The sequence below is a fragment of the Gopherus flavomarginatus genome, chromosome 2 (assembly GCF_025201925.1).
Source record: "Gopherus flavomarginatus isolate rGopFla2 chromosome 2, rGopFla2.mat.asm, whole genome shotgun sequence".
NCBI classification, from domain to species: domain Eukaryota; kingdom Metazoa; phylum Chordata; order Testudines; family Testudinidae; genus Gopherus; species Gopherus flavomarginatus.
Genome location: NC_066618.1, coordinates 12900154 through 12925301, shown reverse-complemented (window position 1 = coordinate 12925301; position 25148 = coordinate 12900154). Strand labels below are relative to the sequence as shown.

At 47.4% G+C, this 25148-nt stretch overlaps 1 protein-coding gene across 2 annotated transcripts in view; it reads left to right on the top strand.

The window, feature by feature from the left end:
- Positions 1-25148, top strand: part of PLCD1 (phospholipase C delta 1) — a 98680-nt gene that overhangs the window by 59856 nt on the left and 13676 nt on the right. For both annotated transcript variants that reach the window (XM_050942529.1, XM_050942528.1), the window contains exons 5-10: positions 1578-1809; positions 7715-7916; positions 9415-9559; positions 10951-11100; positions 22717-22884; positions 24726-24882. In XM_050942529.1, the coding sequence (XP_050798486.1) occupies positions 1578-1809; positions 7715-7916; positions 9415-9559; positions 10951-11100; positions 22717-22884; positions 24726-24882 (1054 nt within the window). The remainder of the gene's footprint in view (positions 1-1577; positions 1810-7714; positions 7917-9414; positions 9560-10950; positions 11101-22716; positions 22885-24725; positions 24883-25148) is intronic.

The window sequence follows — 25148 nt, the reverse complement described above, 5'->3', positions numbered from 1 at the left end:
AAAATGTTTACCAGCAAAAATCCTACCAAAGTAATTAACATTACGGTGGGATAGGGAGCACTGCTGTAATATTGCTTGCAGAGGCAACATTGTGAAAATTGTAAGGGCAACCATTAAATCACATCTAGTCAGCTGCTAACTAGAGCTGGTAGGAAAAATGGCTTTTTCCCCATTGGAAATGTTGATGAAAACTCATTAATTCTCATGGAAAAGTTTGACTTTTAATAAACCATCAAAAACTGAAGTATTTGAACCAGAAACTGAAACTTTTCCATTCAGAAATTCTGTCGTAGTGCCTCAGGGGTGCTGTAGTTTGAGTGCCTTATGCTCCCATTCTCCTTAATGAGCTAAGCTTCTGGAAGGGCTACATCTTCCATAATGCATCCCAGTCTCCCCTTATGGGAGGTGGTGGCCTCATGGGAGTCTCTAGTTGTGATGCATCATGGGAGACATAGTCTAGCTGGGGAGCCCAACCTGTAGAGGAGACTGGGGACGCAAGGAAACTGAACTACAACTCCCCTGAGGCACCAAGATAGGATATCTGGAACAAAATATTTTGGTTTGGGGGCATTTGTTTTTCTGAGGAGAAATTAAAGCTTTCCATAGAACGCAGGAACTTTTCACCAAAAAACTCACTTTGCTGAAAACCCAGATTTTCCATCCAAAAGTAGTTTTTATGGAACATCTTCAACGAGCCTTTCTGCCTCAGCTTGCTAGTCTCTTAGTGCCAAATCCCAAACCCATTTTCCGTTGACTTTAATTGGCTGTATGCCAGTCCCTTCATTTCTTCCTTAATACATGTTTCACTTATTGTTTCCTTGTACTCCCCTGTCTGTCTGTCTCCTGCTGTTGTATCTTGGCTTATTTTAGATTGTAAGCTATCGGAAGCAGAGACAGTCTTTTTGCTCTGTGTTTGTACAGCACTGAGCACAACAAGGTCCTGTTCTATGATGAGTGCTCTTAGTTGCTACAGTAATACAAATAATAAGTCATAATAACCAGGGGCGGCTCTAGCCATTTCGCTGCCCCAAGCACGGCGGCACACCATGGGGGGGGCGCTCTGCCGGTCGCCGGTCCTGCGGCTCTGGTGGACCTTCCACAGACATGCCTGCGGAGGGTCCACCGATCCCGCGGCTCCGGTGGACCTCCCGCAGATGTGCCTGCGGAGGGTCCACCTGTCCCGCGGCTCTGGTGGACCTCCCGCAGGCGTCCCTGCGGAGGGTCCGCCTGTCCCACTGGACCGGCGGACCCTCTAGAGGGACGCCTGCAGGAGGTCCATCAGAGCCGCCTGCCGCCCTCCTGTCGACTGGCAAAGCGCCCCCTGTGACATGCCGCTCCAAGCACGCGCTTGGCGTGCTGGGGCCTGGAGCCGCCCTTGATAATAACTGTTGATGTTTCAGTGATAGAAAATGACCCTGGATAGGTCAGTGAGAGCCATCAATCAAGGGCTTCTCATTAGGCGGCAAATAACTTTCCAGTTATTTTGTGTTCTACACTGTTTAGAGCTGGTGCAGATTATGGCTCGAATATGCTATAAGGAAAAAGGTTTTCACTCCTTCTCCCCTCTACATTTACAGCAGTGTGACAAATCCAAGACAGAGACCTTGGAAGATGAGGAGATAGAGACATTTTACAAGATGCTGACTGAGCGGGCAGAGATAGATGAGATCTTTGCAAAATACTCCAGTGCTGAAGGGATCATGTCCAGGGACAACCTCCTGAGGTTCCTCCGAGAAAAGCAACAGGAGGACGATGCTGTCCCTGAGTCTGCACTCTCCCTGATTGAGAGATATGAACCCAACGAAACAGGTGGGCTGGCAGCACTGGCTGTTTGGGTGAGAGTCTAAAATTCTTGCTCTGGGTAGAGCAATTCCTGGAACTATTTTGCTGCTGGTTCCTTCTTCAGCCTTGCGTGTCCTTGTATTGCAGCAGCCATCTCTGATGTGTCAATATTCCAGAAGAATGTTAGCAGCTCCACAGGGATGTGTTGGGTAGACTGGAAAGTGTCTTTTTTCTCAGGTCTTTGCTCTGGTGCAGTACCCAGCAGGAAAATGGTTGATGTATAGAGTTTTAAGGGTTACTGTAGTCCTTGTGGGGAAGCGACAGATGGTTTATTTAATAATAATCCTTGTATAATATTTAGCACTACTGTAGCACCTGTCATCTGATGATCTCAAAGCACTTTGCAAAGGCAGATTTGTATTGTCATTTCCATTTTCCAGATGGGGAAACTGAGTCACAAAAAGCTAGATTCACGATAGGATTTAGGCACCTAACTGCCACTTTATGCACCTAAATCCCAGAATCAGGTCCTACTGGGATTCACAAAGCTCCTTCTCAGCTGCCACCAAACTTTGTAGGCACCGAAGCTCACTCAGAACCTAAATTTTTGGAGTAAAAGTTCCCTAGGTGCCTATGTTCCTGCCTCTGAGCATGCCCATGGCAGCCTCAAGCCAGGCATCTGGATAATACACATGGCTGGGCTATTGGTATAGAAGGGTACAGCTTGCTCAGGAAGGACAGGTAGGGAGAAAAGGGAGGAGGGGTTGCCTTGTATATCAAAGATGTATATGCTTGTGCTGAGGTTGAGATGGAAAAAAGACAAACTTCTTAAAAGTCTCTGGGTAAGGATAAAAGGGGTAAAAAACAAGGGTGATGTCATGGTAGAGGTCTATGACAGACCACCAAGCCAGGAAGAAGAGGTGGGTGAAGTTATTTTTAAACAACTAACAAGATCATCCCAAGCACAGGACTTGGTGGTGATGGTGGACTTCAACTACCCAGGCATGTGTTGGGAAAACAATACAATAGGACACAGATTATCCATCAAGTTCTTGAAATACATTGGAGACAATTTTTTATTACAGAGGGTGGAGAAAGTGATTAGGTGAGAGGCTGTTCCAGATTTGATTCTGACAAATAGGGAGGAACTGGTTGAGTATTGGAAACTGGAAGGCAGATTGAGTGACAATGGATCATGAAATGATAGAGCTCATGAGTCTAAGGAATGTCAGGAGGAAGACAGCAAAAGAAAGACAATGGACTTCAAGAAGGCAGATGTTAGCAAACTCGGAGAATTGCTCGGTAAGATCCTGTGGGTCAAACCAAGTACTATGGGAATTTTGAGAACTGTGCAGAGTGAGCAGAACTTAGGTTTTCAGAGTCCCACCTGAAAGACCATCTAGACTTAACTCAATGGGCCAGATCCTCAGCTACTTTCTCTACACCAGTTATGATTTTTTAGACCTCAATCGTATCTCCCCTCCACCCTAAGTCATATGTGGAGCCGGATTGGGTAAGAACTTCCTACAAGATCTGGCCCCTGCAGATGAGCTTACACAAAACAGGGTAAGATTCACTGGGCCAAGGAGAGAGCAAGCACCAGTCTGAGAATGACTCAGTAACCTGGCAGTTGGAGCACTCCCCTGGGAGGTAAGCGACCTGGGATCCAGTCCCCCTGCCCCAAGGGCTCTTTATATGATTTATCCACAGTGGAACTGCTTCAGCGGGAGAGACTGAGCAAGCCCCACTTCAGAATAACCCAGAGCTCAGTTAGGGCACTCTCTAGAGAGGTGGCAGATCCTTGTTCTAATCCCTTACTCCCTTCACGAGGAAGGGAAATTTGAACTAGGGGTCTCCCAAATCCCATATAAGTACACTAACCACTGGGCTAAAAGTTAGGCAGGAGCTAGCTCTGGTCCTCCCCTGGCAGCTTGCAAAAACATCATAGATGCCACATGCCAAGAGAGGGTTCACAGCTGAGAATCCCAAGCAGAGGGAGGTGCCTCCCTGCAGCCTGCACTTAGGGCCCATCTCTGTGAGAGCAATGCGGCTTAGGACACACTCCTGTTGCTGGCATTTCCCATTGGCTTGTATAGGTGAGGTAGGTTTGCCACCTTTCTAATGGCTAGTAACCAGACCCTGGTGGCTCTGCCCCCTGCCCCACCTCTTCCCCCCAAGCCCCGTCCCTGCTCCACCTCTTCCCTCGAGGCCCCGCCCCTCCTCCATCTCTTCCTCCCATGACTCTGCCCCTGCTCTGCTTCTTCCACCCCAGATCAAAAAATACTGGACATCAGGGTTTGTCAAATGGCACCCGGACACACAAGCCAAAACCTGGACTGCAAAGGTGAAAACTGGACAGGTGGCAACCCTAAGGGGAAGAGTCACCTAGCACGCTGGCTTTTGTGAATCTCATTCTGAGGCCCTGCTGCCTATCTCTCCTTGGTCATTGTATAGGGAGCCTAGGCACCCCAACTCAGTGAATTTCCAAGCACCTGAGAAACACGGTAATGCTCAGCATCGCCATGTCTGCATTTCTTAGCCAAATCTAGCCCAAAGAGAATAAGGAGAAGCTTTTGAAACTTGGGTACCTAAATATAGTTAGGCACCTAAATACATATTTAGGCAGCCAGTTAAGTGACCTGCATTTCAATAGAGCAAATACGGAATTATTTTATTTCTACTCGGAGATGAAATGAGTAACCACCGTGCAGCATCTTAGACTGAATATTCCAGACAGCAAAAAGGCCATGATCCTGGGCTGTGACTGGCACAGCTCAGGAATGGGGTGGGGACAAAAGTAGCTGTGTCATTCCCTGGTTTTGGGCCTGGCCTGGGGACCAGTTCAGTTCCCAGCATAAGCTAGAGCACCCTGTAGTCAAGCCAGTACTGCTGTACATCATTGGCCTTGCCCTTTGCAAGTCGTGCTTTACTCAAACGATACATTATTAGTGTTTCCTAGGGAATTTGAGGGATGTGACAGGGATATAAAGCTGGATGTTCATTTTTTATTCGAAAAGCATTATCAGGCAAAGGGGGCTATCAGCTTCTACTGAACAACAGTAACAGCTTTAGTATCACTAAGGGCAAATTCAGCACAGGCAGCTCACTGAAGTCAGTGGGAGCTGTATGCAGGCATCTGTGGGTACGGTTATTAAACCTTTCAGATTTAGTTCTTTGTGACCCAAAAATCTCGTAATGTCTATTGGCCAGGGGGTGCTGAGGGCAGAGGTGCCGATTCCGGGAGTGCTCTGGGACTGGAACACCCAAGAAAAAAAAATAGTGGGTGCTCAGCCACCTGCCCGATCAGCTGTTTGGCAGCCGGCAGGAGGCACTGGGGGGAAGGGGCAGAGCAGGGGCGGAAAGAGATGGAGCTAGATTGGGGCTGGGGGGAAAGGGCAGAGTGGGGGTGGGGCCTCTTGTGGAGTGAAGGTGGAGCACCCACCCGGAAAGAAGAAAGTCGGTGGCCGAGGGGCTCCAGGAATCCCTTGAGTCTTGCATGTAAGTTCTAGTTCATCAGATAATGTCCTGTGAGGTCTCAAATAAAAGCCAGTGTCACACTGGTCATCAATATTATGAACTCACATATTGAGATATACCTATCTCATAGAACTGGAAGGGACCCCAAAGGGTCATTGAGTCCAACCCCCGCCTTCACCAGCAGGACCAAGTACTGATTTTGCCCCAGATCCCTAAGTGTCCCCCTCAAGGGTTGAATTCACAACCCTGAGTTTAGCAGACCAGTGCTCAAACCACTGAGCTATGTTGTGTAAAGAGCTATGTTTACACATAATATTTGACTGGAAATTACATCCTGTGTCTAGGGACTAGTCACAGGTGAAAAGATGAAAAACAGGTTTTCTGTCAGACAAAAATGTTTATCTGACGGTTCACTGTATGGTTCACGGTGAATCTCCTCTCACCAGTCTGAACCGAATGCTAATGAAGGATTGTAAAAACTTCAAAGCAAGAAGAGTAGCAGAAGAGGTGAACCGTGGGGGCGTGGAGCCCTATCTGGAGGTGCACATCAAAGGCTAGTTCTGGCCTGTTTGGGAGTCAAAGAAGATCTGTCATACTTCACCTAGGACATAAACAAACAGTGAGTTTGCTTCATGAAAGAGGGGTCTCAGGCAGGCTGGGTTGAAACCACTGGAGATAACTTTGGGTGAGATAAGCTTCTTTAGACAAGAGGGTAACTTGTTAGTTAAGTTTAGTCTCTAGAAAGCATGTTATAATTTTATTTTATATGTACCCGTTTGTTTCCGGTATTCCTACTCATTATCACTGGAATGTCTGTATTTGAGAATGAATTTGTTCTTGTTTTCACTGTAAATAGATCTCAGTTCTGTGGTGTTAAGCAAAGTGGTGATCCCTCACCAAAGGCTCTTATGTAAATTGAGTTGTCATAGGATAAAAGGAAAGATCCTTTCATGGAATGAGAACTGGGTAAAAGACAGGGAACAAAGGGTAGGAATAAATGGTAAATTTTCAGAATGGAGAGGGGTAACTAGTGGTGTTCCCCAAAAGTCAGTCCTAGGACCAATCCTATTCAATTTGTCATAAATGATCTGGAGAAAGGGGTAAACAATGAGGTGGCAAAGTTTGCAGATGATACTAGACTGCTCAAGATAGTTAAGACCAAAGCAGACTGTGAAGAGCTTCAAAAAGATCTCATAAAACTAAGTGATTGGGCAACAAAATGGCAAATGAAATTTAATGTGGATAAATGTAAAGTAATGCACATTGGAAAAAATAATCCCAACTATGCATACAATATGATGGGGGCTAATTTAGCTACAACTAATCAGGAAAAAGATCTTGCAGTCATCGTGGATAGTTCTCTGAAGACGTCCATGTAGTGTGCAGTGGCAGTCAGAAAAGCAAACAGGATGTTAGGAATCATTGAAAAAGGGATAGAGAATATCTTATTTCCCTTATATAAATCCATGGTACGCCCACATCTTGAATACTGCGTACAGATGTGGTCTCTTCATCTCAAAAAATATATACTGACATTAGAAAAGGTTCAGAGAAGGGCAACTAAAATTATTAGGGGTTTGGAACGGGTCCCGTATGAGGAGAGATTAAAGAGGCTAGGACTTTCAGCTTGGAAAAGAGGAGACTAAGGAGGGATATGATAGAGGTATATAAAATCATGAATGGTGTGAAGAAAGTGAATAAGAAAAAGTTATTTATTTATTCCCATAATATAAGAACTAGGGGCCACCAAATGAAATTAATGGGCAACAGGTTTATAACAAACAAAAGGAAGTTCTTCTTCACACAGCACACAGTCAACCTGTGGAACTCCTTGCCTAAGGAGGTTGTGAAGGCTAGGACTATAACAGGGTTTAAAAGAGAACTGGATAAATTCATGGAGGTTAAGTCCATTAATGGCTATTAGCCAGGATGGGTCAGGAATGGTGTCCTTAGCCTCTGTTTGTCAGAGGGTGATGATGGACGGTAGGAGAGAGATCACTTGATCATTACCTGTTAGCTTCACTCCCTCTGGGGCACTGGCATTGGCCTCTGTCAGCAGACAGGATATTGGGCTGGATGGACCTTTGATCTGACCCAGTATGGCCATTCTTATACTCTTATGAGTTGAATCTTACAAGCTGGTGTGTCCTGCTCTTTTGGGAACAGCAGGCCTGGTCATTGGGAGGGGCTGGACACTACCAGGAATGCTCTGAAGACTTGGGGGTTGCTGTGTGCCATTAGCTAACCCGTTCAGAGAGAGTGGAGTGCTTGTGTAGCCAGAACCTGGTTGTGTCAGAGAGCTGACCCACAGCAAGGCACAGATAAAACTTCCTCACACTAGGGCAGGTGGTGTCGAGGGGCTGCACAGCCCAGGGTACTCTTAGGGTGTTTCACATTCTTCCAGTACCGAGCTGTCATATTTTCACCGCTGGTTTATATTTCTTTTGTCTGGTAGCCAAGAAACAACAGATCATGACCAAAGATGGTTTCCTGATGTATCTGCTGTCTGCTGAGGGGAACATATTCAACTCCTCTCACAGTAAAGTTTACCAGGACATGACTCAGCCCCTCAGTCACTACTTGGTGTCGTCGTCGCATAATACCTATCTAATGGAAGACCAGATCACAGGGCCCAGTAGCACGGAGGCCTATATCAGGTAAAGGGGGAATCTCCCAACACAGATTGTACCAGGATACAGAACACATACAGGCAGGCTTGATCCTAGAATGTTCAATTCCATCCTTACATGAACTGACCCTAACCTTATTGCTGATTGTTGTGTCTGCCAGCTAGTGGCCAGATGTTGGAATGGCATCAAACAGCTGCAAACAGGCCAGCCAACAAGAAACTTCCCTGTAGCTAAGCCAGCAGAGAGGTATTGCCAACTGTAAGCATGCAATAATCCTGAGTCAGGCCCCCAAAATAATGAGATTTTAAAACTAATAAATGTAACATGCTTTGTATTTGTCTTCTGGAGTTGGGGACTTCACGGGTCATGTTTTCAAGCTTTCTCTGCAGCCATGAGGGCTAGACATTGACTCTTTTTTCAGTGAAAGCTGAATTCTCAGGCAATAGCATGATTCCAGGAAGAACCCCCCAAAATCACGCGAGTCATGATCAGATTGTGAGCGATAGTTACACTGTGTAGGTGCTCTGCTACCATGGCTCTTTTCCTACCTGATGGACTTGTTGGGGAGCAGCAGCTATCTAATCAAAAGCGACAGGGAGTGGGCAGAGGATTTAGCTCAGAGAATTGCTTTCATTGGTTATTTGAATGCATTTTGCAATATCAGGAAATTACTTAATTCTGATTCCATTGTGGTTAACTGTGTGGTTCCCACAGGTCTTGTAGCAGTGCTTATAGGAGATGGGTCACTTTAAGCATATGGGGAATTACTGTACACGTGGCCTACTGTACATATATGCCTCTGTAGAGAAAAGTGGAAAAATCATCTTCAGAAGCCTACAGTGATGAATATATAGACAAGAACTTACATTTGAAGGCAGGAAATGACTGAACCAGACAATGCAGGGCAGGGGCTTTCTGAGTGCACATTCAAGCTGTATAATCTGTGGGGTGAACTTTCTAAAGGAGATTTCATCTCATTAAATGCCAGTGGAGTTCGCATAGCTACATCATTGAGCCCAGCTTTGAAAATGCGTCCCCAACTCCTTGTCAAATCTGCATGAAGAATGCACATGGTCTAGGCCTCTCTGATTGTGGCAGCTGCTGATGGCTTCTTTGATCCACTCTCTTTATGCCCAGTCAGCCTTTCTTGATCTGCTCTTCACCATCTTGGGGCTTCCCTAATCTCCTTTCTCTCCAACCCCCCTGTGCTTTTCAGATCCCCCTTATCTTCAGCTGCCCTGAGCTTTTCCCATCTCTCCTCTCCTCCGATTCTTTTATGCATTTCTGAGCTTGTTCAATAGTTTCTCTGAGCTCCTCTCTTTTCAGTTGCTCTGATCTCTCTTGAGCTCCCCTCTCCTCAGTCCCATTACACTTTTACAGGTTCCCCTGTTTTCACTTACTCTGCACGTATCAAAGCCGCCCATCAGCCTCTGGCATATATTGAAATGCCCATATACGATATCGTCCCATTTTGGGGACGGGAAGGGGGGAGAAAAACCCAAATGCCTCCATTCTTTGTTTCCAGAGCCCTGACCAAAGGCTGCCGCTGTGTGGAGCTGGACTGCTGGGATGGTCCTAACTCAGAGCCTGTCATTTATCATGGCTACACACTCACCTCCAAGATCCTCTTCAGTGACGCCATAAAAGCCATCAAGAACTATGCTTTCAAAGTAAGAACAAAGGGGGGGGGGTAATCCTGCAGCTTTATTTATTTTCCCTGAGAACAAACAGGCAGACATTCTGCTCCAGTGAAATACTCAGCTTTCCATTGTGCATGCAGAATGAAATCTGCATACTTCCATTTCTCATTGGTCCTTTTCTGTGCCTGGCCCTTTGCAGTGAGCAGTACCTGAGGGTTATTGAAATGCTGAGCCCTTTGGGGCAGAGATTGTCTTTGCATTGCACAAGGGCTCAGCACTTAGCCTGATGGGAACTGGACCCCTGCCACAGTGAAGACAGTAACTAGAAATTAGAACAATAATGCATGTAGGCAATGGGAAATGCAGGCAGTCAAATTAACTTGTCTGTTCAGTTCATGCTTAGCTTGGCTGTGATGTCTGATGGCTCAGCCTTATTTATCCAGAGGTTTTAGAGAAATCCATGTGTGTGCATGTGAGGCATTGATGGGAGATATTCCCTCTCTCTTCCTACTAAGAGTAAATTATAGGGTATAGCAGTCAAACCTGGGTGTCTTGCATAGCAGCCCTTGGCTTTCATCCATTATACCAAGACTGTTGTTCTTCCAGACTCACTGGGGACTCAGGCTTGCTCCTTCTTCAGTTAATTTGCCTTTAGAGCCAACATCCAGTTTTCCCCAGGATTTTAGGATGCAGAAATCAGAAGCCTACAGTGCAAGGAAATATCCAGGAGGGTGCACAGCGGGTAGCACTTCCCAGGGGTCCTAAAACCCGTTAGATGTGTTATCAGGAAAGGAAGAAATGACTTGATGATATGGGATCTGTCTTGCCCTTGTCACACTAGTATCTGAGCATCTCACAGGCATTAATGGATGTTACTTTCAGAACACCCCTCTGAGGTCAGGAAGCATTATCCCCATTGTACAGCTGGGGAACTGAGGCACTGGGAAAATTAAATGACTTGTTTGAGGTCTGTGGACCAATTGACCTGGGAATTGAGCCACTGCGTCCTACTTCAGTGCCCTAGCCTCTAGGTTATGCTTCCTGGGAGGCTTCAGAAGATGGCTACCAAAATGGTGCTATGAATGTGTATTTGAACTTCTCTGCACTGCTGTGTTAACAGCCTGGTTTCCAATGAAATGTGCTGCTAGCAGCACATTGGTTTTGTAACACATGGAGGGAAGAGATTGCTAGAGTTAATATGGATGTATGCCTCTCTCAGAGCTGGGAGGGACCTTGAAAGGTTATTGAGTTCAGCCCCCTGCCTTCACAGCAGGCCCAGGTGCTGTCCCTGACAGTTTTTGCCCCAGATCCCTAAGTGGCCCCCTTAAGGATTGAACTTACAACTCTGGATTTAGCAAGCCAATGCTCAAACCACTGAGCTATCCCTCCCTCCTATTATGTATGTTGCTGTCCTACCACAGACCTCTCCGTACCCAGTAATCATTTCCTTGGAGAACCACTGTAGCCTGGAACAGCAAAAGATGATGGTTCAGCACATGAAGACAATCCTAGGGGACATGCTGCTGGTAATGCCAGTTGATGGAAATATATCAGACTTCCCCTCGCCAGAGGTGAGTGGAGCTACTTTACTGTTTTGTGTGTTGTTACATGGCCTGCGTTCTTACCAGACTGATGTAATATCACTCACCGTGATAAGGAGAGTCACTGAGGAGTTGCAGTTGAAGACAGGCTCTGTGGAACTCAGGGACTTTCTGGTCCAGAGGCCAGACAATGTCTTCAGCCCTGTTAGCAATTGCTTTCTCACAGGGCATGTCCAGTCAGCTGGGTATTACAGGTCTGTTTTGTATATGCTCACCTTACACAGAACTTGGTTAATATGACCTTCCGGGGCCTAATGTCCACTGGATACTGGTGTTATCCTAATTAGTTTTAGTATATATGAGGTGAAGACTAACTCTTTGGGAGCAGTAGCTAGGGGAGTTGTCTCCACGTGTCTGAATAGGCAGAATGGACCACTGCTTGATTATAATATAGAGGAGCAGCACTGTTCTGTACTGAAAGAAGAAGAGCTCTCACTGGCTTGTTTTCTGCTGCCCTTCCGTCCCTTGGAAGCTATTCCATGAGGATTCTGGCACATTCCCAGGGAGTAGACAGAGTAACTGAGACAGTCATGCTGCATTGATTTCCCCTTCCCCTTCCCTTCCTCAACCTGCATGGGAAAATCCGTGAAGGTTACTGCAAACCATGTCATGTTGCAGACTCTCTTCCCACTGAGAGAGATTCTGAGGGCAGTGGTGGCTTGGGGAGTAATAGAGAGCATGGGGGATGCGTTGTCAAGGGATTGCGAGAAGGGGGATTGCTGGGTGGCAGTGCAGAGGCAATGGATCTTTGCATGGAGGCCCCTTGCCAGTGGCACGTGCCTAGAGATCCTTGCACATCAGTGCAGCCCAAAAGTTTGGGGAGCTGACCCCCAGGCCTGATAGGGGAGGAAGGGACCCAGCAGATTGATGAGGTAAATAAGTGAGTTAACACTTGTGGGCCATTGGCTGGCTGCTATGCATGCTGCTAATAAATTCAATACAGAGCTAAACTCATTAGGACTGTTGCAGTCAATTAGCCAGAGTTTCACTCAGCTGGGAGTGAAGCAGCTTAGCTCCCTGGATGCCAATGACACCGATCTATACCAGCTGAGAATCTGTCCCACGCTGATACTTCAGCCTGATTCCAAAACAGCAGCACATGGAGGAGAAGATAACAGCGACAAACATGACCTTGGATTACCTAGGGCATTTTGAATGCTTTTTTAAACTCTTATTTTTACCCAAAGCTTCATTGGCCCAGAAAGTGCTGGGAGGAGTTTGTGGATGGGGAAAATCCAATGGTCAGTGCAGGAGAGAAGGGAGTGGGGAAAGCAGTCAAAAATACCATAGGAATTTGGCGTCTCTCATGTTCTGCTGTATTTTAAGGCATCTGGGAGTGTTACCTTTTATTTGTAGAGTGCTTAACAAAATGGGGCCCTGTTCTTGGCTCTTCCCTAGGCATTGCTATAATAAACAGAATTTATTATTATGAATAAACACACCATTGTTGCACTGGGACCTTTGCATTAGGGAAAAGAATTTCACTCCATAGTTATGCACTGACTGTGCCATGGCTCGTGCAGGAATAGGACACACTCCAAGGTTGGGGATTGAATAAGATTTTACTGAGTTGGACAAGCAAGCTCTTGAGAGATTGTGTTACTGGCTTTCCCCTCACTTCCTGGCTCCTTGTTTGTCCTCAGTGCAAAATCCTGAAATCAGCTGATTGCTTTTCAAAGGGCTGTTAACTCTTTGTAGCCCAGTAAAATTATATATATAAATAAATCTTTAACAAATAAAATGGGAAATAATAAATCAAACAAAAACCAAAGACATTTTGCACATTTTTGTTTCCTGCTATCTACCTCATGTGCACTCTGGCTCCTCTAATAGACAATGGGCCAGCTCCTCAGCTGGCGTAAGTCAGTGTCGCAGCATTAAAGTCAATGGAGCTATGCTGATTTATATCCGTTAAAGATCTGGTCTAGTCAGCTTTTTTAAAAAAAGGAAAAAATAGTGGTATAAAAATAATTCCTCACTTTTTTCCTCCTGTACTATTCCTCCATCTGCCTAACATGTGTGCCTAGTAGAATCTTTTCTCAAGACCAAATTGTTGACTGTTGTAAAAAATACTTTCATTTATAATTGATATGTAAAAAACATTCCTTGATTTTTCACTTCCTAGTAAAGCTGGCAAGGGGAAAGAGGCAGGGAGCAGTGACTTTTTTACTAGAAAAAAGTGTGTCCATTTATTTTCTCAGTTTGGAATCCACCCCAGCAAACAGCTGGAAGGCTGTAAACAAAATGCAAAGCAGGAGAAGCATCATTATGGAGTCCGTTGGCTAGGCAGTTTTAGGACATAAAGAAATCTACCGCACTGCAGGAAAAGGGAAGTTGACACAGTTTAGATTCTCACTAATGAATTACGGTGCTGTCCAGGGTGTGTATCTAATTTGGTAGGTCCTAATCCTGCAAACGTTACTGATGTGAGTAGTCCTTATGCACATCTCATTGCCTACTCACAACAGGGGCATTAATCCTGTTGCCAAGGGCCAGGATAAACCCCTGCACCACTTAAGCTATGCCCAGGGGTTGCCCAGGGAGGTTCACTGGCAGATGGCTGCGTGGATGCCAGTGCACCCCCACGGGCCATGGAACCAGTCTGTGTAACATCCCTGCATAGGCCAGCATGGAAGGCTGCTGTGGGGCTTGGAGGTGAAAGGAGAGGCTAGAGTCACACATATAGTGCGGGTTTGACCTCCTCAGCCACTCTTCACTCCACCAGCCCGGAGCACAAACAGTCTCCTAGCAGCACTGGGGCTAGGCGCTTTATACAGATGGATGATTGATTTCCATGGCTGGGCACATGATATGTCCATTCTCACATCCAAGGTAAAGATGTACTATGGATAATCCCATCCCATCCCCACTAGTTCACCCTCCACGGAAACTTCCTTCTCCATGAAACCATCTTCCCCTGGAGAAAGCAGCAAAGAGTCCTGTGGCACCTTATAGACTAACAGATGTATTGGAGCATGAACTTTTGTGGGTGAATACCCACTTCGTTCATGCGTCTGATGAAGTGGGTATTTACCCACGAAAGCTTACGCTCCAATACGTCTGTTAGTCTATAAGCTGCTATAGGACTCTTTGTTGCTTTTTACAGATCCAGACTAACGCGGCTACTCCTCTGATACTTCCCCCAGAGGTTTCCCTGGTAAGGCTCTCTACGTTTGTCTCTCTTGTTCTTTATCACATTGCCCATGGCCTCCATCTGGGAACAAAATCCAGTTGCTTCATTTGCCATTCTGAAAGGCACCTGGGTTTTTATTTCCCCCTATCTCTGAGAAAGCTCATTCGGGAGCCAAGTGGAAGAAATAATTAGATCAGAATGGAACAATAACTCACGGGTGGGTGATCCTAACTGCAGAGCATGCAGAAAATAGCCTCACCAGCTCAGCACTGGAATTGAAATAAGCACTCGTTAAAGTCATTGGTGAGTAGAGGAATCAGATGGGTTAAATAATAAAGAACCCTCATAAAACACTCCAGATTGATAGAGTGGATAGCGCTTGCTATGACCCTGAAATCCCCATGCTGCAGGCATTTAGCCAATGGTTTCTCACCTTGACTACAGCATCTCCCTTCTCAGCGGCTGCCTCAGAAGCCATGGCTGTATGGGCTGGTGTGCCCAGAGTGCTGCTGCCCACCATCTCACATACAGAAAGACATGTGACCATGTCCCTCGGTCTCTCATAGACTCATAGACTTTAAGGTCAGAAGGGACCATTATGATCATCTAGTCTGACCTCCTGCACAGCGCAGGCCACAGAATCTCACCACCCACTCCTGTAACAAACCCTTAACCTATGTCTGAGCTACTGAAGTCCTCAAATCGTGGTTTGAAGACCTCAAGCTGCAGAGAATCCTCCAGCAAGTGACCCATGCCCCACGCTGCAGAGGAAGACGAAAAACCTCCAGGGCCTCTGCCAATCTGCCCTGGAGGAAAATTCCTTCCCGATCCCAAATATGGGAATCAGTTAACCCTGAGCATGTGGGCAAGAATCACCAGCAGCACCCAGGAAAGAATTCTCTGTAGTAACTTAGATCCCACCCCATCTAACATCCCATCACAGACCACTGGGCATACTTACCTGCTCATAATCAAAGATCAGTTGCCAAATTATTTGCCAAAATTAGGCTATCCCATCATACCTCTCAACACTTCAGAGTTGTTAACTCTCCACGGAGTGGCCCCCTGCCCATCTAACCTTCCTTGGGCTTGATTCACTCCTCAGTGGCAGAAAGTCTGCCTGAGTCAGAGCCATCATTGCACAAGCCTCCTGCAATCCCCAGTCTGCTGTGGTGTGTCTACACTGCAATTAAAAACCCACGGTTGGCCCATGCCAGCTGACTTGGGCTCAGGCTACAGGGCTGTTTATGATGTTGAGGCTCGGGCTGAAGCCCCAAGCTCTAGGCCCCTGCAAAGAAGGAGGGTCCCAAAGCTCGGGCTGCAGCCCAAGCTGGAATGTTTGCACTGCAATTAAACAGCCCCTTAGACCGAGGCCCATGAGCCCAAGTCAGCAGGTCTGGGCCGGCTCTGGGTTTTTAATTCAAGTGCAGACATACCCTGTGAGATGTGGAGTGAGCTTGTGCCATCCGTAGAGTAGCAGCGCTGCCCCAAAAGACAAGGGACCAGGCCATTTGGTCAGGCAACTTACTCTGAAAGCCTCTTCCATCAGTGTTTCTTTTGAGTCCTGACCCCACATGTATAATGGAGTGGAAATTGCGTGTGTGTGTGTGTGTGTGTGTGTGTGTGTGTGTGTGTGTGTGTGTGTGTGTGTGTGTGTGTGTGTGTGTGTGTGTGTGTGTGTGTGTGTGTGTGTGTGTGTGTGTGTGTGTGTGTGTGTGTGTGTGTGTGTGAGAGTGAGAGAGAGAGAGAGAGAGAGAGCAAGAGAGAGAATCTAGGCCTGATCCTCTACCTCCTCCCCCAGCTCCTCTTCTGTGTCTTTTCCCAAAGTTATTCTGGTGCTGGAGGGAGCCGCCTTTGCAGCCCCTCCTTTCTGGGCTCACTTTCCTCTCTCTCCGCCTCTCTTAAAAACCTCACCAGAAAATGTCTCTCCTCCTCTCTTGCTCCTCCCCCAGCTCCTCTTCTGTGTCTTTTCCCAAAGTTATTCTGGTGCTGGAGGGAGCCGCCTTTGCAGCCCCTCCTTTCTGGGATCGCTTTCCTCTCTCTCCGCCTCTCTTAAAAACCTCACCGGAAAATGTCTCTCCTCCTTTCTTGCTGATGCCCCTTAATTTTTCCCATCCTCTGCCATTGTTTCTCATTTAACTTCATTGTGCACTTATTGCTACTTCACCCAACAAAAGAGCTCAGGAGACAATTTCCCCGAAAGACACTGTACAAAACAAGGGTGTAATAAGAATTAGTGTATTGGCTCTTCAGAGCCCGTGACAAGCAGTATCTCATTAACCCTCACAGCTTCCCTGTCAGATAGGTAAGAAAGTATCTTTATTCTGCACACTGGGGAAACTGGGACAAAGTGCTGAGCCCTTTTAATTCTCACCTGAATTTAGCCCCTACCAGGATCATGCTCACAGCGAGGTTAAGTAAAGTGCCCAAGGCAATGTATCAGGTCAGTGGCAGAACAGTATCAAGTTCTTTCACTTGTGCTATACAGGAGCTCAGTCTTGATGAGCTAATGGTCCCTGTGAATCTGAGAAACTGTGTGTGATGTATTTGGAGCTACTCTGTAATAATTTACGAATACTGTGTTTTGGCCGGGTTATTGGGATGTTTACTTTGTGCATAGACTGGTTGAGTTTAAAAGGGGCTGTTGGGAAAAACGAGCAGGACAGAAAGGAATGGCTGAAGATAAGCCACTTCTCGACAAACACCCGAGAGCTGTTAAGAGACAATGCCACAGCAGGGGAAGGTTAGGAACACAGGAGATCAGAAGAACCTGGCCAAGTTTAAAAAGGAACCTCTGTCAAGGTGGGGTGGGGAGGGATATTTGGAGGGGTGTTTGAGGGCACCAGACTGAGACACCAGGGACCTGCTGGGGAGTCTGAAGAATTTAGGGCTGCTTAAGTGACCATCAGGGGATAATAGGGCTTTAGGTAAGAAAGACACACATGTAGAGAAGAAGGATAGGGCTTTAGGTAAGAAAGACACACTGTTTAGAGAAGAAGGATTTTAGGACCACAAATGCTTTGTTCCTGTTGTTAAAATAATCAGTACTTTGGTTCAAAAAGACTATCTGGTCATGTATGCCACTGGTCACAGACTCCCACAGGGGAGAACTGCAGGTGCCTGCCCTCAGCATGGTGGATGTGCAGGGTATTGGAGCCCGGAGCCAGATCTGAGAGCGGAAGAATCACAGGATTCCACCCTAGGGAAGGCTAAAGGCACGAGGGCTGAGACATGCAGGGCTGCACTCAGAGAGAGCAGAAGGCAGGCAGAGGTGTGGCTAGCTCTGCAACCAGGACTCTCTATCCCTGGCTTCAAGTCCTGAGTTCCATCTACTCCCAATCCTGCTGCCTCTCAGGAGATATTGTGTTGTATTTGGCCTTGTGCTTCCCACAGGTAAACGAAGTGGGTTTTGTGGTCAAGCCTTGCCAGTTGCCATTACTTACCGAGGCATTTCAGGAACGCTGAGGCTGCTACACAGCACAAAGGATATGCTCAGCAGAGCTGAACTAATTAGTTGATTCTCTTTCCCCTCAGGTGTAGTTTGGCAGGAACTACTTAATATCACATGGAGGGAAACTGAACTGCCATAATGAGAGTTTAGTTTTTTAAACTGTATCCTGGGGGAAAGCCACTGAAAATCAAGATGTCAGCATGTCTTGTTCCAGATAGACATACTGACTGTCAAGTGCCAGTGCTCAGCATACCTGCCTCATGGGGCTAAGGTTCAATGCAACTTTTATTATAGTACAGCAGTGGTCACCAACCAGTTGATCACGATCAACTGGTCGATCCTAGAGGATCTCCCAGTTGACTGCAATCTCTGGAGGTACAGCGGGGCTGCCGCTAAGACAGGCTCCCTGGCTGCTCCGGCCCCACGCTGCTCCTGGAAGCGGCCAGCGCAGCCTTAGAGGTGAGGGACAGGGGTCCCCCTCTGCACTCTGCTCCTGCCTGCCAGCATTGCCGCCGCAGCTCCCATTGGCTGGGAATGTGGGGCTGTGGCCAATGGGAGCTGTGGGAGCGGTGCTTGCAGAGAGAGGCAGCATGCAGAGCCATGTGCTGCCCACCCCCAGGGGTGCGTTGGCCCCTTCCTGGAGTAGCATAGGACTGAGGTAGGCCGGGAGCCTGCCTTAGTGGCAGCCACACTACACCAGCAATCAGGAGCCGCCGGAGGTAAGTGCTGCCCAGCGGGAGGCTGCACTCCAACTCCTGAGCCCCCTCCCTAAGCCAGCACCCCAAACTCCCTCCTGCACCCCAAACCACCTCCTGCACTCGAAGTGCCAGCCCTGAGCCCCCTTCCAGATCTGGCACTCCAAACCAGCCTTGAGCCCCCTCCTGGAGCCAGCACCCTGAACTCCCTCCTGCACCCCTAACCCCAGCCCTGCCGCCCTCCCAGAGCCAGCACCCTGCACCTCCTTCTGCACCCCAACACTTTGCTCCAGCCCAGAGCCCCCTCCTGCACCTGAACTCCCTCCCAGAGCGTGCACCCCTCACCCCCTCCTGCACCCCAACCCCCTGCCCCAGGCACAGCCCAGAGCCCCCTCCCACACTGGGAACCCCTCAGGTCCAGCCCAGAGCCCGCACCCCGTCTCAAACCCCAACCCCCTACCACAGCCTGGTGAAAGTGAGCAAGGGTTGGGGAGAGCGAGTAACGGGGGGGGGGGGGAATGGAGTGAATGGGGCAGGGCTTTAGGGAAGGGGTGGGGTCTCGGGGAAAAGGCGGGGTAGATCCTGGGTTGCCTTTAAATTCAAAAAGTGATTTTGAGTGTAAAAAGGTTGGAGGCCACTGTAATACAGCATCTTCTACAGAAACAGGAGCCTTCACACAGCTCAGTTATGAACCTCACCTCTGTGTGAGAGGGTAGCACCGAGATCAGTATGCCACTTAAACTCTCAGAATAGGACTTAAGACTGACCTACCAACAGTGAAGGGGGAATTTCACCCTCACTGATAAATACCAGATCACAACAGAATTAGAGAGAAATCAAAAGGTATAGGCGAGGGCAGGGGGGAAGCAGGGAGACATTATTCATAGGCCAAAAAGGGACCATTGTGATCAGGTAGTCTGGCCTCCTGTATAACACAGGCCAAAGAGCTTCACTGATTCTTGCATCAGCCCATAACGTCTGTTTGAGGTAGACTGTATCTTTTAGAAAGACCATCTGGTCTTGATTTAAAGGCTCAAAAAATGGGAAAAGATTATTAGTCCCTTCTTGCCAGCAGAGAGCTGAGGAATTAAGTCATTTGCCTAAGGTTTCGCACAATGTCAGTGGCAAAGTTGGGAATTAAATCTAGATCTCCTACGTTTTATGCCATAGCCCTAACTGCAAGACCATCCTTTTTCTTTCTTCTGGACCCAGAAATGAGGCTGTAGCCAGGAGGCCTGAAATGCCCTTCCCTAGAGAACTCTGTGATAAAAAGGCAGTGTCACAGAGAGAAAGTACCAATGAGGTGGAGTGGTAATAACTAATAGCAACACACAGCTTTTGTATACAGTAGAGGCTGGCCCAGAATCTGCATGGGAGAAGGCTCTTGCGCTGGTGAGATGAAGTTCACCCTTGTGGGATGTAAGTGGTGTACAGGCCTCTGTGCAGGGATGAATTTCTCCTGCAGGGTCTAGACGTTATGAAAGGACAGAGGAATAGGGGGAGGCTAAAGTACTGCAGGGCGTAAGGAAGGTGCAAAGACAGGAATGCTGGATACTGGTGTTATCCTAATTAGTTTTAGTATATATGAGGTGAAGACTAGCTCCTTGGGAGCAGTAGCTAGGGGACTTGTCTCCACATGTCTGAATAGGAATGCTCTGGGGAGACTGTTTACAAAAGGGGGACGGATTTCAACTGGCTCCTGAAATGAATGCAGAGAAATGAAATCACCAGCTCATTTAGTCTGACCTCTTGTATACCACAGGCCACCTGGACCCACATACTCACTCCAACAACTGCAATTAAACCAGAGTATTGCACCCCTAAAGAGACACAACTATTTTATGCCCAAGGCAAAGAATAGGAGGGGGTGGTGTGCACCAATCCCAGAGGCCCTAGCAGTGGCAGGAAATCAAGTGAGCTATACCCAGATGAGGACTGGCAATGTCTGTTCCTGCCATGTGTTGCCTGGTAATTGGTACCCTCCTGCTGGCAGCTTTTGTGCAGTCTTTTGAGTGCCAGGAGGAGTGTTCCAAAGTAAACAGCTTGTTTGTGATGTCTTAAAAAAAAAAAAAAAAAAAAAAAAAAAAAAAGTTTGGCTCCTTTATCAGGTTCCAGTGGTAAATTTCAGTTCAAGCCAGACTTTGCGGTGAGGCCAGCAAAATCTGCAACTTGACTGTGTGATGTGTCAGGCTGGTCTCTGCTGAGACACGGTACAATGTGCTGTCACCCACAAAGAGAGAAAAATGGTCTTTGAAAACTGCTTGATTGCTTTAAAAAGATCCCTGTTTTACTACAGCCCTGTCATTTAAAAACAGCATGACTGTTGCCTCTCCCATCACAGCACTCAGAAATATAGAGGAAGGATCGTTCAGTGGTTAGGGCGTTAGCTGAGGATTTAGAAAACGCGAGTTCAATTCTTTGCTCCACCACAATCATCCCGTGTGACCTTGGGCAAGGCACTTAGCCCCTTAGTTCCCCAGCTGTAAAATGGGGCTACGAGCACTGCTCCGCCTCACAGGGGTGTTGAGAGAATAAATACATTAAAGATTGCGGGTGCTCGGCAGGACGTAAAAGAATGGGGGTGTGCATGTCATACAAAACCAAAGTGAGCAGAGTGGTTATTTGTGTATTCCATCTTTCCTTGGGAAGATAAGGACAGTGCTGTGCACTGAGGGTAGGATTTTCCTAACACTCAGTACTACTGACTTAAGCAGCCAGACTGGAGTCCATGGTACATCTCCGACTGTGTTTGCTGGGAGCAGAGGTGGGCCAGTGCTAAGTGCTTTTGAAAATCCCAACCCACTTGAGTAAAAAAGTAACAAGCCGCAGAGTGTGCTTCTGGAGTTCATACATTGTAAGGCCAGAAGGGACCATTCTGGTCATGTAACCTGCCCTCCAGCGTAACACGGGCCAGAGAGTGTCACACAGTGATCCCGGCATCAGGCCCATAACTTCTGTTTGAGCCATAACAGAACTTCTAAAAAGATGTCCAGTCTTGGTTTTAAGCTAGCAAGTGATGGAGATGCCACCACATCCCTAAATAAATAGTTCCAATGGTTCATTACCCTCACCGTTAAATGTTTACCACTTGTTTCTCTTCTAAATATATCTAGCTTCAGCTTCCAACCCTAAAGCACCCTCTACTATCAGAAATCTTTCCCCTGTCTTGCTACTTGTAGACTGTGGTCAAGTCACGCAGGACCGTCTTGTGGGTTATGATAAGCCATATAATACAAAAATTGAATGTCTTGGGCCAGCTCCTCAGCTGGTGCAAATTGGCATTGCTGTATTGGAGGATGCTGATCTGCTCTGGGGGTGGGATCTGGCACCTAATCTTTTTGTTTTGCTTATAAAGAATCTGTCTCTGAGATGGGCTAAAAACCCAGCACTCTCCTTGAGTTTGAGCACAGAATATCTTCAAAGCGGGCCCTGAACATTGACCAAGATACTGACCAGTGCATCATGATCATGTGGAATCCTTTGGTCAAATACATGCTGTCACTTACTGGCATATAGCATTTTTCAACCATGGCTCTCAAGAGGTTTACAAAACAGTGTAAAGTATCAGAGGGGTAGCCGTGTTAGCCTGGATCTGTAAAAGCAGCAAAGAATCCTGTGGCACCTTATAGACTAACAGACGTTTTGGAGCATGAGCTTTCGTGGGTGACGAAGTGGGTATTCACCCACGAAAGCTCATGCTCCAAAACGTCTGTTAGTCTATAAGGTGCCACAGGATTCTTTGCTGCTAAAACGGTGTAAGTTTCCCTATGCACATTTTACAGACGAGGAAACAGAGGCAGAAGGAGGTTAAGTGACTTGCATAAGGTCACTCAGCAAGGCAGTAACAGAGCTAGGAATAGATCCCATCTGTCCTAACTCCCAGTCTTGTTCTGTGACCATTGGGTGATGTTAGATACTTTAAAAGAATTGAATAATTTTGTACTCTTTAATAGGACTTGTAGTTATGTCTGGTAATTTAAGGTGGATCACACTGCATGTTTCAGAGAGCATGCTGATTACCTGGGGCATTCAGACAGGAACTTTTTCTGATCATCGGTTTCTGCAGATGAGCTGGGAGATGGTTGCCATTCTTTGAAATCTCAGGCATTGGCCACTTCAGGGTGTAGAGTACAGCCTTGGTGGGCTGATGGCTTTGTCCATTAACTGGATTCCTTTGGCTAATAACCAGTGACTGGTGAAGCTCAAATGGGCCTTGGTCCTGCCAAGCATCCTTCTCTGATTTATTACAGATGAGGCCAGATTTTGCTCTGATTTACAACCCATTTTTGCCACAACTCCTTTTGCAGCAATTAAAGGGGAAGATCCTTGTGAAAGGAAAAAAGTTGAACAGCCTGGAAGACACCATAGGGATGAACGGGAACAGTAGCATGGAGGCTGAGGATGTCTCCGATGAGGATGAAGCCGCCGAAATGGAAGACGAGTCTGTGAAGAAGGAGGTAGAGCAGAAGAGGACGGTAAGTCAAAGCCCTGACCAGATCACTGAATGGAGAGAATTATGTGGAGAGGGAAAGGGCATAAGCTAGATCCTGGCTGTCCAGCCTGCAGAAGGCCTTGAAATTTTATTGAAGCTAATGTTAAAATGATATAATACTCAGGTTGAGAAAAGAGTGTCTGTACAGCTGGGTATAGTGCTTAGATTATCCATAATACAAAGTCTGTTTTAAAAAGTCATAAGATCCATGTAGTGCATAATAAGCAATAACCCAAATTAAGGTGAATAAATTACATTAGTACTTTATCCCATTGCACCCATCCTGGGGCTGTGAAACCTAGACCCTTCTACATGGGGCTTTGAACGTAGTGTAGGTCCAACAAACCCACTTTCTAATATGGGACCAGGTCCTCAACTGGTATAAATTAGTGTCTCTCCAGTGGAACTCTGCTGATTTACACCAAGGGGCAAGGTTTGATTTGTTCAGGCAAGGCAGGGCCAAACTTTATGAATCTTGGTCCTTCCCTAGACTCAAACATAGCTTTTGAAAGCGCTGCCCTTAGACACACGTGCATAACTCATTGCCGCATCCAGGTGCAGAATTTGGCCCTTTATCTCAGACCACTGATCTTTCCCAGCCTCCAGGTGTGTGTGAATGTCCCTATGCACTATGGGCCAGATTCACTATGGGTGTATAACAGTGAAGTCTATGATGATGAACACCCGCTGTGGTTCTGGTCCATCGTGTGTTTTCCCTAGTTTCCAAAGGTTTATATTTCATGTCTAATCTGGAATCAAGCAGGTGTTTCCTTGGACGTTGGTTATTTTTCTTTCCTGCTTCTTTCCCTCACAGGAGCTGCCTGCTCCTGTTAAATCCCGGAAGTAATTAAGGTGGCTGCAGCAGCAAGGGGGCCAAAGCATCACATGACCAAATCAGAACCCATCTATCCCAGAACAAAGAGCTTCAAACTTTGTGGAGCCAGAAATCCTTCCCTCTCTGTTCCCTTCTTCCCAGCCAGGCTAGATCTTCCGATTTGCATGGCTGGCCCTGAGACAATCAATTGCTGAGACTCAATTGAAAAGTCTGAGTGCTGGAGTCGAGGGCTCACATGCACAGCCCAGACCTTTCCCAGACCTCCCACTGCTAGCAGCCTGCGAGCCAGAAGCATAGGCGCTGACTCCGTGGGTGCTCCGGGGCAGGAGCACCCATGGGGAAAAATTGGTGCAGCTCCCCTCTGCCTGCTCCCCTGAGTGCACCACATCCCTGCTTCTCCCCCTAGCTCCCAGTGCTTGCCGCCGCGAAACAGCTGTTTCATGGCGGCAGGTGCTGGGAGGGAAGGGGGAGGAGGGGGAATGCGGCGCGCTCAGGGAAGAGGCGGGGCTGGGGTGGGGATTTGGGAAAGGAGTCCAATGGGGTAGGGAGGGGACAGAGTTGGGGCGAGGACTGGAATGGAGGCGGGGCAGGGGCGGGGCTGGGGGCACGAGCATCCTCCGGCGCCAGGAATAGTTGGTGCCTATGGCCAGAAGAGTGAACTGAGTAACAGCATGCAAACGCCAATCCCACAGCCATCCTGAGTTTTTTCTTAACTGGAATGGGGTTTGCCTAGACCAAATGTGCAACCAGGAATCAGCCTGTTCATGTGGTCAGCATTGAAAGCAACCTGTTCTGGGAGAGGAGGAGAAGCCGAGTACAGTCCAGTTGCATTAAAGGTTCTGAGTGTTAAAAACTGGGGGATCCCTCTGTGAAGGAGACAGGAATGAGGCCCTGGTGTCCTTCCCCGGTGATCACTGGAGTGCGTACACTGCGCAGTTGGGAGGGCGTGTGTGGAAGAAAGGCCAAACCTGTTCCTTTCTTGTCTCCAGAGCGCCAAATTAAAGCTGGCCAAGGAGTTATCGGACATCGTCATCTACTGCAAGAGCGTCCACTTCCAGGGCTTCGACAACACCACCTCCCCCCGTGCCTTCTACGAGATGTCGTCCTTCACTGAGAGCAAAGCCCAGAAACTGGCGCAGGAGTCAGGTACGTGCCTCCAGCCTTGTCAACAGGCTTTGCTAGTCCCCTCCGTGTCAGTGCCCTTGTTCGTGAACCCACACACTCTGTGCTCGCTTCCTTCTCTAGTCTTGCCATTTGATGATTCGCTTTTAAAGGCAAGATGGCCAGAAAAAGAGAGTCCTCTCCTGCATGATTGGTAGCGCCTTAGAATCTAAAAACAACTTAGCATTGTCTCTCTACATATAAATCGCAACTTCCCTCCCTACCCTACATTAAGTATTTGTGCTGCTTTC